The 15,298-nt window shown below is 42.7% G+C and overlaps 1 protein-coding gene across 3 annotated transcripts in view; it reads left to right on the forward strand.

Annotated features, from left to right (window-relative positions):
* naa50 (N-alpha-acetyltransferase 50, NatE catalytic subunit) overlaps positions 1 to 15,298 on the forward strand; it is a 47,950-nt gene that overhangs the window by 27,684 nt on the left and 4,968 nt on the right. For all 3 annotated transcript variants that reach the window (XM_063048357.1, XM_063048358.1, XM_063048359.1), the window contains exons 3-4: positions 5,761 to 5,880; positions 10,570 to 10,636. In XM_063048357.1, coding sequence (XP_062904427.1) covers positions 5,761 to 5,880; positions 10,570 to 10,636 — 187 coding nt within the window. The remainder of the gene's footprint in view (positions 1 to 5,760; positions 5,881 to 10,569; positions 10,637 to 15,298) is intronic.

A 15,298-nucleotide genomic window follows, 5' to 3' on the forward strand; every position in this document is an offset into this window, starting at 1 on the left:
CAGTAAATCTTTGTTTTGGAATCTGGTACAGCAAATATGATTAATCCTTTCATTTTCTTTCAGCGCCAGGAACAAAAATCAATTACATTGCTGTCATGCATTCAGCTGAAATTTGAAAGGATCCATTTTGTGGGCACTTGGCATTTAACCACTTTCATTTGCAGAAGTGTGTTTGCTGCCCAAGTTTCTACCACAAGTGGTAGACCTTTCAACTTCTGAATACTTGTAGTTATGTTACATGTACACCAGAGATGGAATCCAGATTACATTGTATAGGTTTAGCAAAGGCTCTGTTTCTGTAAGATATTTAACTTGTGTTTTCTTGAAGTCAGATTTGCTGCTTATCTTGTGAAGGTAAGTAAGTTTGTTGCAAAGAATAGCAAAAGTGAACCGTGAAAACTGGCTACTGTTGGAAACTGAAAGGCCACATTTATTCCTTGGGGATCAGTGAAGGGATGGAAAGAGCCTTACTGAAACAGTTGCATGGTCCACTTGGATTGAGTCCCTTTTTTTAGTGCATCACTTTCGAAAGTAAAAGCTTAAGCATGGGCTGTAACCAGGCCACAAGCTTGTGTACACGTTGTGAGTCTGATCTGTCAGTGGTAAAAGCATGGGGCTGATTCCACCAGTAATGGGATTGCAAGTATCTCGGCTTGACTAAAAGCAGTAACAGAAAGATAAGTACTATTAGTGTAATCCATTATAGCTTCTGGAACTTAGTACAAAAATATTTTTGAGACCTAAAAGGCTACATAAACTTACAGACACAAGAAAAATCTGTAGATGCTGGAAATCTAAAGCAACACACACAAGATACTGGAGGGTCTCAGCACAGCCAGGCAGCATCTAAGGAAAAGAGTAAACAGTTAATGTTTCGGGCCGCGACCCCTCATCAGGACTAGGAAAAAGATGAGAAGTCAGAGCAATAAGGTGGGGGGAGGGGAGGAAGTAGTACAAGGTGGTAGGTGATAGGTGACACTGGGAGGGGGGGAGGTGAAATAAAGAGCTGGGAAGTTGATTGGTAAAAGAGATAAAGGGCTGGAGAAGGGGGAATCTGATAGAGGATAGAAGATCGAAGAAATGGAAGGGGAGGAGCACCAGAGGGAGGTGGCGGACAGGTAAGGAGATGAGGTGAGAGAGGGAAACGGGAATGCTGAAGAGCGGGGGTGGGGTAGGGGGACATTTACCAGAAGTTCAAGAAATCAATGTTCATGCCACCAGTACCGAGACAGAATATAAGGATTTGCTCCTCCAACCTGAGTGTGGCCTCATCACAACAGTAGAAGAGGTCATAGATTGACATGTCTGAATAGGAATGGGAAGTATAATTGAAATGGGTGATCCTGCTCCCAGTCTACGTCAGATCTCACCAATATACAGGAAGCCGCACTGGGTACAGTAGATGACCCCAACATACTTCACAGGTGAAATATTGCTTCATCTGGAAGAACTATTTGGGGCCCTGAATAATTGTTCCACTTGTAAGGATAAGCATGAGGAGGGAGATGTGAAGAAGGATGAAAGGCAAGGGACTCGCGAAGGGAGCGATCCTTGCTGTAAGTGGGGGGGGGGAGGGAGGGAAAGATGTTCTTGGTGGTGGGATCCCATCGGAGGTGGTGGGAATTATGTAGAGTTATGTGCTGGACGTGGAGGCTGGTGAGGCAGTAAATGAGGGTGGGAGGAACCCTATTCCTGGTGTGGCAGGAGGATGGGGTGAGGGCAGATGTGCGTGAAATGGAAGAGATGCAGGTGAGGGCAGCATTGATGGTGGAGGAAGGAAAGCTTTCTTTGAAGAAGGAGGACATCTCAATTATTGAATGAAAAGCCTCACCCTTGAGTGCAGATATGGCGGAGGAACTGAGAAAAGGATGGCATTTTTACAAGTGAGGATGGGAAGAGGTATAGTCCAGGTAGCTGTGGGAATTAATGGGATTATAAAAGATATCAGTAGATAAACTGTCTCCCGAGAGAGACAGATCGAAAAAGTGGAGGGAGGTGTTGGAAATGTACCAGGTAAATTTGAGGGCAGGGTGGAAGTTGTTGATGAAGTCGACGAGCTCAGCATGGGTGCAGGAAGCAGCACCAATGCAGTCGTTGATGTAGCATAGGAAAAGTTGGGGAGTGTGATCATGTGTGGACGCATGGTTAAAACTTAAATAACTGGATGCCACTTTGCATCAACTCTTAGTTTACAAATATAAAAAACTCAGCTTGTTTTTGTAGCTGCAGGTATAAGAACGCTAGTTCAATATTCTCTACAAATTGGGAACTTTTGAACATTTTGTTCTTGAGCAGTTTATTTTAAATGTTTAACTGATAGTGAAAAGAGATTCTGGTTTTCAGCCTTGTGTCTGTGAGGTAATTCTCCATGGCATATTAGCCTCAAATGTGAACATTGTGAGATCCCAAACCCAACTCATTTAATCTCTCTAGGCCAGGGGTTCTCAACCTGTGATCCACAAACTCGTTGCTTAATGATCTTGGTCTATGGCATAAAACGGATTGGAAACCCCTGCTCTAGTGGTTGATCTGGATGCTTTAGAAATGGGAGTTATGGTTATAGCTCCGATACCTGAATGGTTTGCCCACGTGCATCTTATGTGGTTTTAAAAGACGATTCTAGGCACATGAAATAGAATATAGAAATCTACAGCACATTACAGACTGTTCGGCCCACAATGTTGTGCTAGCCATCTAACCTACTCTAGAAACTGCCTAGAATTTCCCTATCACATAGCCCTCTATTTTTCTAAGAGCCAATGCCCTATCTAAGTCTCTTAAAAGACCTGCTGGCAGTGCATTCCACACACCCACCACACTCTGTGGCAAAACTTACCTCTGACATCCCCACATAGCACCTTAAAGCTATGCCCCCTCTTTAGCCATTTCAGCCCTGGGGGAAAAGGACTCTGGTTATCCACGTGGTCTTCATCTTATACACTTCTATCAGATCGTGATGAGGCCATATTCAGGTTGGAGGAACAACCCCCACCCTGAATTCTGACTGGGTAGCTGCCAACCCAATTTCTCGAACTTCTGTAATGGGCTCCCCTCACCCCCCCCATCCCCCTTTATCCTCTCTCACCGTATCTCTATCACCTCCCTCTGGTGCACCTCCCTCCTTTTCTTTCTTCCATGGCCTTCTGTCCTCTCCTATCAGATTCCCCCTTCTCCAGGCCTGTATCTCATTCACCAATCAACCTCCCGGCTCTTTACTTCATCATTCCCCCTCCTGATTTCACCTATCACCTTGTATTTCTCCCTTCCCTCTCCCCAGATGTTGCCATTCTAGACTTTTTCATGTAGAATTGTAGCTAGTGCACAGTACAGACAGGCCAGCCTGTCCATACCAGCAGTTATTTCTACTTCCACCTTCTCATATCAATCACAGCCTCATATTCCTCTTTCTCTTGTAGCTGTCCAACTTCCCTATGAACCTACTGTATCTGTGTCAGTTGCTTCAACGACGCTGGGAATGGGCTCCATGTTCTCACTCTTTCTGCTGCGATTTCTCCTGATTTCCAATTTTGCTCTTTACAGCTGAAGAAGAAGCATTTTTCAAGTAACTACCTAGTCAATACCTTTCATAATTTCAACTGCTTTTAGATTTTTCTCTTCAAGAGATAACTCTGCCTTTTCATTCTCTGTAATTTTTCCTCTTCTCTGCTTTTTATCAGAACAGTTTACTTCAATTTGCTCAAATGCTTCTGGGCTCCTCACTCTACAAACAGTTACAAAATCACAGTCTGTGTGAGCGTTCTAATTGGCATGCAGAACAGACAATCCCTGTGTGACTTGAAAATGGTCTGTATCGCGATTTTTCTGAAACTGTGTCGTCTGTGCATATGTGAAGTAGCATGAGCTGGATTTACATTTTTTTTTGCAAATTTGTAAGGATAGATCCATTATCTGTACAGCCATAATTCAGCAGTCACCTGTAATCGATAGAAACTCGATTGCATTGAAAGAAATGAGTAACTGCAAAACACTGTGTAAATCTGCGGCAAAGCCTTAAAGAGAGAGAACTTACAGGTTGAAGCTATACATTTCCATGCAGTGACTACAAAAAGATTCCTGTCCTGCTGTGTTCTGGAATTTTAACAGCAGGACCTTGAACACTTCAGCAGTATAAGTGAGTTTACGGTTTACGAACTTTCTGTGGGGCAGCAGAAGCTTGTGGAATTTTACAGTATTCCTGGTATGAAAAGTTCTTCATCTAAGTGTAAGATCCAAAAGGAGTTTTTATTGATTAAAGGAGGAAGGAAAGAAAACTTTGACGAACTTTGGAAACACCAAGAATGGAAAAGCCTGCAAAAAATGGGCGATACAGCCCACTCAATCACAGGAAAAGCCATCCTCACCATTGAGCACATCTAAAAGGAGCACGACCACAAGAAAATAACATTGCATTATTAAGGATTCCCACCAACCAGGTTATGCTCTTTCTTCTTGCTGCTGCCATCGGGAAGGAGGTAGAGAGCCTTGGGTCCCACACCATTAGGTTCAAGTTCAGTTATTACTCCCTGAACATTCAAGAATTTGAACCAAAGGGGATAACTTCACTCAACTTCACTTGCCCTATCATTGAAATGTTCTCACAAGCTATGGACTTGCTTTCAAGTCCTGTCATTGATACTTATTGCACAGTTTGTTGTCTTTAGCACACTGAGCGCCTAAGTTGGTGTGTTCTTTCATTGATTCTATTATGGTTATTCTATTATGGATTTACTGAATATGCCCACAAGAAAATGAATCTCAGGGTTGTATATGTGACATGTATGTACTTCAATAATCAATTTTACTTTGAACTGAATCCCTGCAAGAAAATAAATCTTAGGGTTGTATATGGTGACATACTGTACGTACTTTGATAATAAATTTACTTGAACTTCAAGCTTTTTCCTATGGAAGTGGTTCCTCTTATAAACCGACCTGCTAGTAATAGTGTCTATTTCTTCCATTTATGATTTGGAATAAAAATGTACAGGAAACTATTTGGCCCATTGTGTCTGTCCCAAATTGCGAAAGAGCTCCCCAATCAATCCCATTACATTCTCTTCTTTCCTTATAATGATGACATATGGCTCTTTGTATGTGTCCAATTGTCTTAAAATCCAGTGAACCCTGTTTCAGCTGTTTCAATACTGGACTCCCTGTGAAAGCATTCTTAATTTCCCCCATAAGTTCTTTTGCTAATCACTTTAGATCTATGTCCTCTGATTTCCAGCCCCTTGGCCAGTGGAAACTGTCCTTTTCATCTGTATCATCAAAATTCTTTTCTGTAGTAATTTGAATACTAATTTATTTGCACACTTTTCTCAACAACTTTCCTGATTTATCCTGCCTTAGCAGTGGTCTTCACAGCATTTCTGGCTCTGATGTACAGATGGACTCCTATGAGATTGAATAAAGAACATATTTTCTTGGAAAGAGATTTTACAAGATCTGGGGTTTTGAAGAGTGGTCCTACATACTAATTAAGATTTGGAATTCCCACTGACAGTCCTCATTACTTAATCCTTGGGAGAGATGCGAGACAAAAACAATAGTCAAATGGATCAAACTAAGTGGGGAAAACTTGGAATTTATAAAAATTTGATATGTAAAAGAGGTAGTTAATCCTTGATACAGATTTTAGTCTCTGTAAAGTGGAACAGGTTTACAAAATTTGCTTTTGGGGTAATTTTTTAGGCATTTTGTGTATTTTTTATAGTGTGTGTGGAAATATTTAAAAAATTTGAATGGCGCTTTGCCTTGCAGCATATTTCAATGACATTGCAGTGGGTGCAGTGTGCTGTCGAGTGGATCATTCGCAAAACCAGAAACGATTGTACATCATGACCTTGGGATGCCTGGCACCATACCGGAGACTAGGAATAGGTAAGCTGTTAGGGGGATATTGCACTAGTCCGAGTTCTCAGTTACTGATTAATATCACAGTGTGAAGACATGGTTAGCTTTCTTTCCAGGGTATGAGTTTGCAGTCCTTAAAGGTGCATTAAAAGCTGGAATTTACTTAAACAGTGATTGCAGATGCTGGAATTTGGAGCAGCAATCTGCTGGGGGATCTTGGGTGAGCAGCAACTGTGTTTGACAGGAAAGAATTATCGATGTTTCGGGATCAGGACTGGATTTTATTGTATGGGTGAGAGAATTAGAGGGGAAAGAATTAGATTATTTATATAGAGTTCACATTCAGGGCAACGGTGATTCAATTGGCCGAAAAACTTCTGGAGCCAAAAGATCTCCCCTTTGTGCTCCAATGTTCCTTTAAATTTGCTTGCTGAAGAATAATATTTATCAAATGTACTTGAGTTCTTTTAACCCTAGAATGTACTCACCCTATTGTCAGTAGAGATTGAACTTTCTAATTTTACTATTGTGAACTAAAAAATTAATCTTGAAGTGAAATGCATTTTGGATTGGAGCTGTTTTAAAACCGTATTGGGGCCATTTGTGCTGCTTTGGAATTGAACTGACTTCAAGTATTGCTTTAAAACTATATTTAAATTGGTTTATTATTGTTAAATTTATCGATGTACAATGAAAAATGCCATCCATATAAATAATTCTTTCCAACAGTTATTGAGTTAGTATAAAGGCTTTTTTATACTTCATCAAATCGACAATGTAGGTACGGTGTCGCCGCAAACCCAACGCAGAGGCTACGCGGATCCCTATGCCGTAGCCTGACGTGCACCTCTCCCAAAATGTAACTACGCATCGTGGCAACGCAGACCACAACAACTGTGATTGGTCCGCTCGGTAGCACCGTATTTCCTCCTACGCTGCAATAGCTTCCCATTGGACGACTGAAGGGCAGGGAAGGAACTCTGGCTGCAATGCTTTCCATAAAGCTTTATAGACCTCCGAAATTATGGAGGACACAGTTTGCTTTTACAACAAAAGATGCTCGCTTAAAGATTGTTTACCCTGAGAAAGACTGCTATGACCATGAAGCTTTGCATGGGCAGGTGTGTGCGCATGCGCGACGTGCTCGAATTGCCGAGCGACGCAGACACACCAGCGCACAAGTATAAATGTTCACAACACGCGTAGGTCACTTGCGTAGGTTACGGTGTCCATTTGACACAGAAGTATAAATCAGCCTTATGGGAGAACAATAACAATGCAGAATATGGTGTTATATTTGCAGAGAAGGTGCAGTGCAGGTGCACAACAAGGTACAAGGGCCCATAAGATAGATTGCAAGGTTATGATCCCACCTTGTTGTACTAGGGAATCATTCAATTGTCTTGTAACAGTGGAATACAGGCTATCCTTGAGCCTGGTGGAGGTGCTTTTATGCTTTTGTATTGTCTGCCTACGGGGGTGGGGGGGTGAAGAGAGAATGTATAGGGTGGTTGAGGTCTTTGATTATGTTGGCTGCTCTACCAAGGTAGACAGATTCCATGGAGAGGAGGAAGTTTTACATATCTTGCTAACACTAACAAGGTGCTTATGACGTTGTTTCACATTGAATGACGAAATCTTAAATTGTGCTAATGATAACCTGGCAAACTGCTTTGTCATGGCATTTTAAATTTCTGATTACAGCTTCTAATAAGAGAAAAGCATAGTCTGCTTGATATTAACAACTGGTATATTTCCAACTTTAAGTTGTTTTGCTGAATTAGAAAAACAGAAACATAGAAAATAGGTGCAGGAGTAGGCCATTCAGCCCTTCGAGCCTGCACCGACATTCAGTATGATCATGGCTGATCATCCAACTCAGAACCCTGTACCTGCTTTCTTTCCATACCCCCGATCCCTTTAGCCACAAGGACTATATCTAACCCCCTCTTAAATATAGCCAATGAACTGGCCTCAACTGTTTCCTGTGGCAGAGAATTCCACAGGTTCACCACTCTCTGTGTGAAGAAGTTTTTCCTCATCTCGGTCCTAAAAGGCTTCCCTTTTATCCTCAAACTGTGACCCCGCATTCTGGACTTCCCCAACATTGGGAACAATCTTCCTGCTTCTAGCCTGTCCAATCCCTTTAGAATTTTATATGTTTCAATAAGATCCCCCCTCAATCTTCTAAATTCCAGAGAGTATAAGCCTAGTTGATCCAGTCTTTCATCATATGAAAGTCCTGCCATCCCAGGAATCAATCTGGTGAACCTTCTTTGTACTCCCTCTATGGCAAGAATGTCTTTCCTCAGATTAGGGGACCAAAACTGCACACAATACTCCAGGTGTGGTCTCACCAAGGCCTTGTACAACTGCAGTAGTACTTCCCTGCTCCTGTACTCGAATCCTCTTGCTATGAATGCCAGCGTACCATTCACCTTTTTCACCGCCTGCTGTACCTGCATGCCCACTTTCAATGACTGGTGTATAATGACACCCAGGTCTCGTTGCACCTCCCCTTTTCCTAATCGGCCACCATTCAGATAATAATCTGTTTTCCTGTTCTTGCCACCAAAGTGGATAACGTCACATTTATCCACATTAAATTGCATCTGCCATGAATTTGCCCACTCACCTAACCTATCCAAGTCACCCTGCATCCTCCTCACAGCTAACACTGCCACCCAGCTTCGTGTCATCCACAAACTTGGAGATGCTGCATTTAATTCTCTCGTCTAAGGCATTAATATATATTGTAAACAACTGGGGTCCCAGCACTGAGCATTGCGGTACCCCACTAGTCACTGCCATAAATATTACATAGAAACATAGAAACATAGAAAATAGGTGCAGGAGTAGGCCATTCGGCCCTTCGAGCCTGCACCGCCATTTATTATGATCATGGCTGATCATCCAACTCAGAACCCAGCCTTCCCTCCATACCCCCTGACCCCTGTAGCCACAAGGGCCATATCTAACTTCCTTTTAAACATAGCTAATGAACTGGCCTCAACAGTTTGCTGTGGCAGAGAATTCCACAGATTCACCACTCTCTGTGTGAAGAAGTTTTTCCTAACCTCGGTCCTAAAAGGCTTCCCCTCTATCCTCAAACTGTGACCCCTCGTTCTAGACCTCCCCAACATCGGGAACAATCTTCCTGCATCTAGCCTGTCCAATCCCTTTAGGATCTTATACGTTTCAATCAGATCCCCCCTCAATCTTCTAAATTCCAACGAGTACAAGCCCAGTTCATCCAGTCTTTCTTCATATGAAAGACCTGCCATCCCAGGAATCAATCTGGTGAACCTTCTTTGTACTCCCTCTATGGCAAAGATGTCTTTCCTCAGATTAGGGGACCAAAACTGCACACAATACTCCAGGTGTGGTCTCACCAAGGCCTTGTACAACTGCAGTAGTACCTCCCTGCTCCTGTACTCGAATCCTCTCGCTATAAATGCCAGCATACCGTTCGCCTTTTTCACCGCCTGCTGTACCTGCATGCCCACTTTCAATGACTGGTGTATAATGACACCCAGGTCTCGTTGCACCTCCCCTTTTCCTAATCGGCCACCATTCAGATAATAATCTGTTTTCCTATTTTTGCCACCAAAGTGGATAACTTCACATTTATCCACATTAAATTGCATCTGCCATGAGTTTGCCCACTCACCCAACCTATCCAAGTCACCCTGCATCCTCTTAGCATCCTCCTCACTGCTAACACTGCCACCCAGCTTCGTGTCATCCGCAAACTTGGAGATGCTGCATTTAATTCCCTCATCCAAGTCATTAATATATATTGTAAACAACTGGGGTCCCAGCACTGAGCCTTGCGGTACCCCACTAGTCACCGCCTGCCATTCTGAAAAGGTCCCGTTTATTCCCACTCTTTGCTTCCTGTCTGCTAACCAATTCTCCACCCACACCAATACCTTACCCCCAATACCGTGTGCTTTAAGTTTGCACACTAATCTCCTATGTGGGACCTTGTCAAAAGCCTTTTGAAAATCCAAATATACCACATCCACTGGTTCTCCCCTATCCACTCTACTAGTTACATCCTCAAAAAATTCTATGAGATTCGTCAGACATGATTTTCCTTTCACAAATCCATGCTGACTTTGTCCGATCATTTCACCGCTTTCCAAATGTGCTGTTATCACATCCTTGATAACTGACTCCAGCAGTTTCCCCACCACCGACGTTAGGCTAACCGGCCTATAATTCCCCGGTTTCTCTCTCCCTCCTTTTTTAAAAAGTGGGGTTACATTAGCCACCCTCCAATCCTCAGGAACTAGTCCAGAATCTAACGAGTTTTGAAAAATTATCACTAATGCATCCACTATTTCTTGGGCCACTTCCTTGTGTATTAGAAGGTGAGGAGCGCCCAGAGGTTCCCAGTCTTCACAGTTCACTCTTATAGCTGCAAAGATACAATTTCAGTGGAGTGTAGACTAGCTTGAATGGCAGGTGTTACTCATTATGTAACAAATGAAATGTTTTTGTGACGTTTGACACCATAGCAGTTAGACAATCAGCATCTTTATGCCCATTAGCTTTTTCCCGGAATGCACCAAGTGCAGAAGTTCATTCTCCTATGGTACTCCACCAGTATTCCCTACACTTGGTTCTGGCAGGTAACCTGTTGGGTTACTGGCTGCTTATGATTCCAAAACGTGAGCTATGCTTCACATAACTTCCTTTTCTTTTATTTAGGAACCAAAATGCTGAATCATGTGTTAAACATCTGTGAAAAGGATGGGACCTTTGACAATATTTATCTGTGAGTATCTTCTGTATTCTTTAAGCCCAGTTCATTCCTAGCATGCGTTAAGTTCACTTAAGATTAGATGAGGGTATTAGCAATTCAGAAAGTATTGCTATTGCAGACTCAGAATATGTCAACTTAGTGGCTGCTAGCATTAAGAAATACTTGTTGCATTCTTCCATTATGAAATTTGAGAGTCAAGGTTTTTATATTTATAATATTTATGGTGTTTGTGCTTTGCTTTAATAAAGTTAAAAAGTAATTTTATTTTCTGACAAAGTTTGGAACTTTGCAGGATATCTTGGTTTTAGTAGATCAGTTATAGAGCAAGTGATCAATTATGGGAAAGTTGTGCAATTACAAAGACTGGCTTTATTTGTCACAGTGAAATGCGTCGTTTGCATCAACAACTGATGCCGTGAACAGCCCTAAAGTGCCACCATTTTTCTGGCACCAGCATATCGTGCCGACAGCTTGCTAACTCCTTACTAATCGGCATGTCTTTGAAACGTGGGAGGAAATAGTAGCACCATGCGGTCATGCAGAGAATGTACCAACTCCTTACTGACAATGGCAGGAATTGAACCCGATCACTGGTGCTATAAACTGTTACACAAGTCATTATACTACCACGCCACCCTGAGTAGTGTATGGGTATTTGTATTGTTCATATAGCCAAAAGCAGTCTTGTGGATTGTAGCAATGTACCAGTCCAAAGGAGCTAACTGAGTTAGGAATGTTGGCCTATGAGAAGATACAGAAATTGGTTCTCCTAGACAATTATTCTCCTAGATAATTTGGAGAATTACACACAAACTGCTGGAGGAACTCAGCAAGTCAGGCAGCATCTATGGAGGAGAATGAACAGTCAACACTTGGGACTGAGACCCTTCATCAGGTATGGCAAGGAAAGGGGTAGAAGCTAGAGTAAGCGGAGAGGGAGGAGTACAAGCTGGCTGGTGATAGGGTGACACCAGCTGGGGGTAGGTAAGTGGGGGGAAGGGTGATGAAGTTAAAATCTGGGAGGAGATGCAGTGGCATGCAAAAGTTTGGGTAGCCCGGTCAAAATTTCTGTTACTGTGAATAGTTAAGTGAGTAGAAGATGAACTGATCTCCAAAAGTCAAAGGTTAAAGATGAAACATTCTTTTCAACATTTTAAGCAAGATTAGTGTATTATTTTTGTTTTGTACAATTTTAGAGTGAAATAAAGGAAAGGAGCACTATGCAAAAGTTTGGGCATCCCAAGAGATTTGAGCTCTCAGGTAACTTTTACCAAGGTCTCGGACCTTAATTAGCTTGTTAGGGCTATGGCTTGTTCACAGTCATCGTTAGGAAAGGCCAGGTGATGCAAATTTCAAAGCTTTATAGATACCCTGACTCCTCAAACCTTGTCCCAACAATCAGCAGCCGTGGGCTCCTCTGAGCAGCTGCCTAGCATTTTGAAAATTAAAATAAGTGATGCCCACAAAGCAGGAGAAGGCTATAAGAAGATAGTGAAGCATTTTCAGGTAACTGTTTCCTCAGTTCATAACGTAATTAAGAAGTGGCAGTTAACAGGAATGGTTGAGGTCTAGAAGACCAAGAAAACTTTCTGAGAGAACTGTTGGTAGGATTGCTAGAAAAGCAAATCAAAACCCCTGTTTGACTTCAAATAAAAAGATTTAGCAGACTCTGGAGTGGTGGTGCACTGTTCTACTGTGCAGTGACACCTGCACAAATATGACTTTCATGGAAGAGTCATCAGAAGAAATCCTTTCCTGAATCCTCACCACAAAATTCAGCATCAGAAGTTTGCAAGGGAACATCTAAACAAGCCTGATGCATTTTGGAAACAAGTCCTGTGGACTGATGAAGTTAAAATAGAACTTTCTGCCTGCAATGAGCAAAGGTATGTTTGGAGAAAAAAGGGTGCAGAATTTCATGAAAAGAACACCTCTCCAACTGTTAAGCATGGGAGCTTGTGTTGCAGCCAGTGGCATGGGGAACATTTCACTGGTAGAGGGAAGAATGAATTCAATTAAATACCAGCAAATTTTGGAAGCAAACATCACACCGTCTGTTTAAAAAAAAAAGCTGAAGATGAAAAGAGGATGGCTTCTACAACAGGATAATGATCCTAAACACACCTGGAAATCCACAATGGACTACCTCAAGAGGCACAAGCTGAAGGTTTTGCCATGGCCCTCACAGTTCCCCAGCCTAAACATTATCAAAAATCTGTGGATAGACCTCAAAAGAGCAGTGCATGCAAGACGGCCCAAGAATCTCACAGAACTAGAAACCTTTTGCAAGGAAGAATGGGCAAAAATCCCCCAACTAAGAATTGAAAGACTCTTAGCTGGCTACAGAAAGCGTTTACAAGCTGTGATACTTGCCAAAGGGGGTGTTATTAAGTACTGATCATGCAGGGTGCCCAAACTTTTGCTTCGGGCCCTTTTCCTTTCTTGTTATTTTGAAACCGTAAAAGATGGAAATAGAGTAATCTTGCTTAAAATATTAAAGAAATGTGTCATCTTTAACTTTATGCCTTTTGGAAATCAGGTCATCTTTTACTCGCTTAGCTGTTCACAGTAATAGAAATTTTGACCAGGGGTGCCCAAACTTTTACATGCCACTGTAGGTGAAGAGATAAAGGGTGAAGCAGAAGGAATCTAATGGAAGAGGACAGTGGACCGTGGAAAAAAGCGACAGAGGACAGGAGCCAGAGGGAGGTGGTGAGCAGCTGAGAAAAGAAGGTATGAGAGGGTAACCAGAATAGGGAATGGAAAGCGAAGGGGGGGGGGGAGAAATTTCTGAAATGTTGGAGAAATCAATGTTTAATTACGTGACCGTGTGGGTGGCATCTTAGCATGGGCCTTGAGGTGCATTCCCAGAACTAGGCTCTGAAAATGGGACATTCCAAGCTCTGCTATGGAAAGAGATGACTGGGTAGGTACCGGAAAAGATCCTAGAATGTAGTAGAGTTGTCAAGTGTGATATCCCCACTGATTCTTGGAATTCCCTGGTCCATTTACCCCTCAGAGTAGACAAGGAACATCCTGAGGCTGTGCCGAAATGGAAAGAGTCCTTACACATCTGGAGAAAAAGGAAGCTTATGTGAGAATGCTGTTCTTGGACTACAGTTTAGCATTCAACACCATAATTCCCTCCAGACTTGACAAGAAGCTCAGAGACCTCAGCCTTCACCCTTCCTGTCAGATTGCTGGCGGATGTTAAGAGTAGGCTCCCTCACCTCTGCCCCTCAACACGGGTACCCCACGGCTGTGTCCTAAGCTCCCTCCTTTACTCTCTGAATACCCATGATTGTGTCACTACCCACAGCTCCAATCTGCTAATTAAATTTGCTGATGATGCTACATCGATTGGCCTTATCTCAAATAATAATGAGACAGCTTACAGAGAAGAAGTCATCACTCTGATAACAATGGTGTCAAGAAAACAACTTCTCCCTCAATGTTGCAAAAACAGTGGAGCTGGTTGTGGACTACAGGAGAAATGGAGACAGGCTATTGACATCATTGGATCTAGGGTTGAGAGGGTAAACAGCTTTAAGTTTCTCAACATTCACATCATGGAGGATCTCGTGTGGTCTGTACATATCAGCTGTGTGGTGGAAAAGGCACAGCAGCGCCTCTTTCACCTCAGACCGTTGAAGAAGTTTCGTATGGGCCCCCAAACCCAAAGATCTTTCTACAATTGAGAGCATGTTGACTGGCTGCATCACTGCCTGGTATGGGAACTGTACTTCCCTCAATCGCAGGATTCTGCAGAGAGTGGTGCAGACGTCTGTAAATGTGAACTTCCCACTATTCAGGACATGTACAGAGATGGATGTGTACAAAATGCCCGAAGGATCACTGGGGACCTGAGTCATCCCAACCATAAACTGTTCCAGCTGCTACCATCCGGGAAACTGTATTGTAGCATAAAAGCCCCCAACAGACCCCGAGACAGCTTCTTCCACCAGGCCATCAGACTGATTAATTCACGCTGATACAATTGTATTTCTATGCTATATTGACTGTCTTGTTGTATATACTATTACAAATTATTATAAATTAGATGGAGATGTAATGTAATGTAATTATTATCTGAATGGTGGCCGATTAGGAAAAGGGGAGGTGCAACGAGACCTGGGTGTCATTATACACCAGTCATTGAAAGTGGGCATGCAGATACAGCAGGCGGTGAAAAAGGCGAATGGTATGCTGGCATTTATAGCAAGAGGATTCGAGTACAGGAGCAGGGAAGTACTACTGCAGTTGTACAAGGCCTTGGTGAGACCACACCTGGAGTATTGTGTGCAGTTTTGGTCCCCTAATCTGAGGAACGACATCCTTGCCATAGAGGGAGTACAAAGAAGGTTCACCAGATTGATTCCTGGGATGGCAGGACTTTCATATGATGAAATCTGGATGAACTAGGCTTATACTCGTTGGAATTTAGAAGATTGAGGGGGGATCTGATTGAAACGTATAAAATCCAAAAGGGATTGGACAGGCTAGATGCAGGATGATTGTTCCCGATGTTGGGGAAGGAGAATGAGGGGTCACAGTTTGAGGATAAAGGGGAAGCCTTTTAGGACCGAGATGAGGAAAAACTTCTTCACACAGAGAGTGGTGAATCTGTGGAATTCTGTGCCACAGGAAACAGTTGAGGCCAGTTCATTGGCTATG

This window comes from Mobula hypostoma, chromosome 5 (genome assembly GCF_963921235.1).
Source record: "Mobula hypostoma chromosome 5, sMobHyp1.1, whole genome shotgun sequence".
Lineage (NCBI taxonomy): Eukaryota > Metazoa > Chordata > Chondrichthyes > Myliobatiformes > Myliobatidae > Mobula > Mobula hypostoma.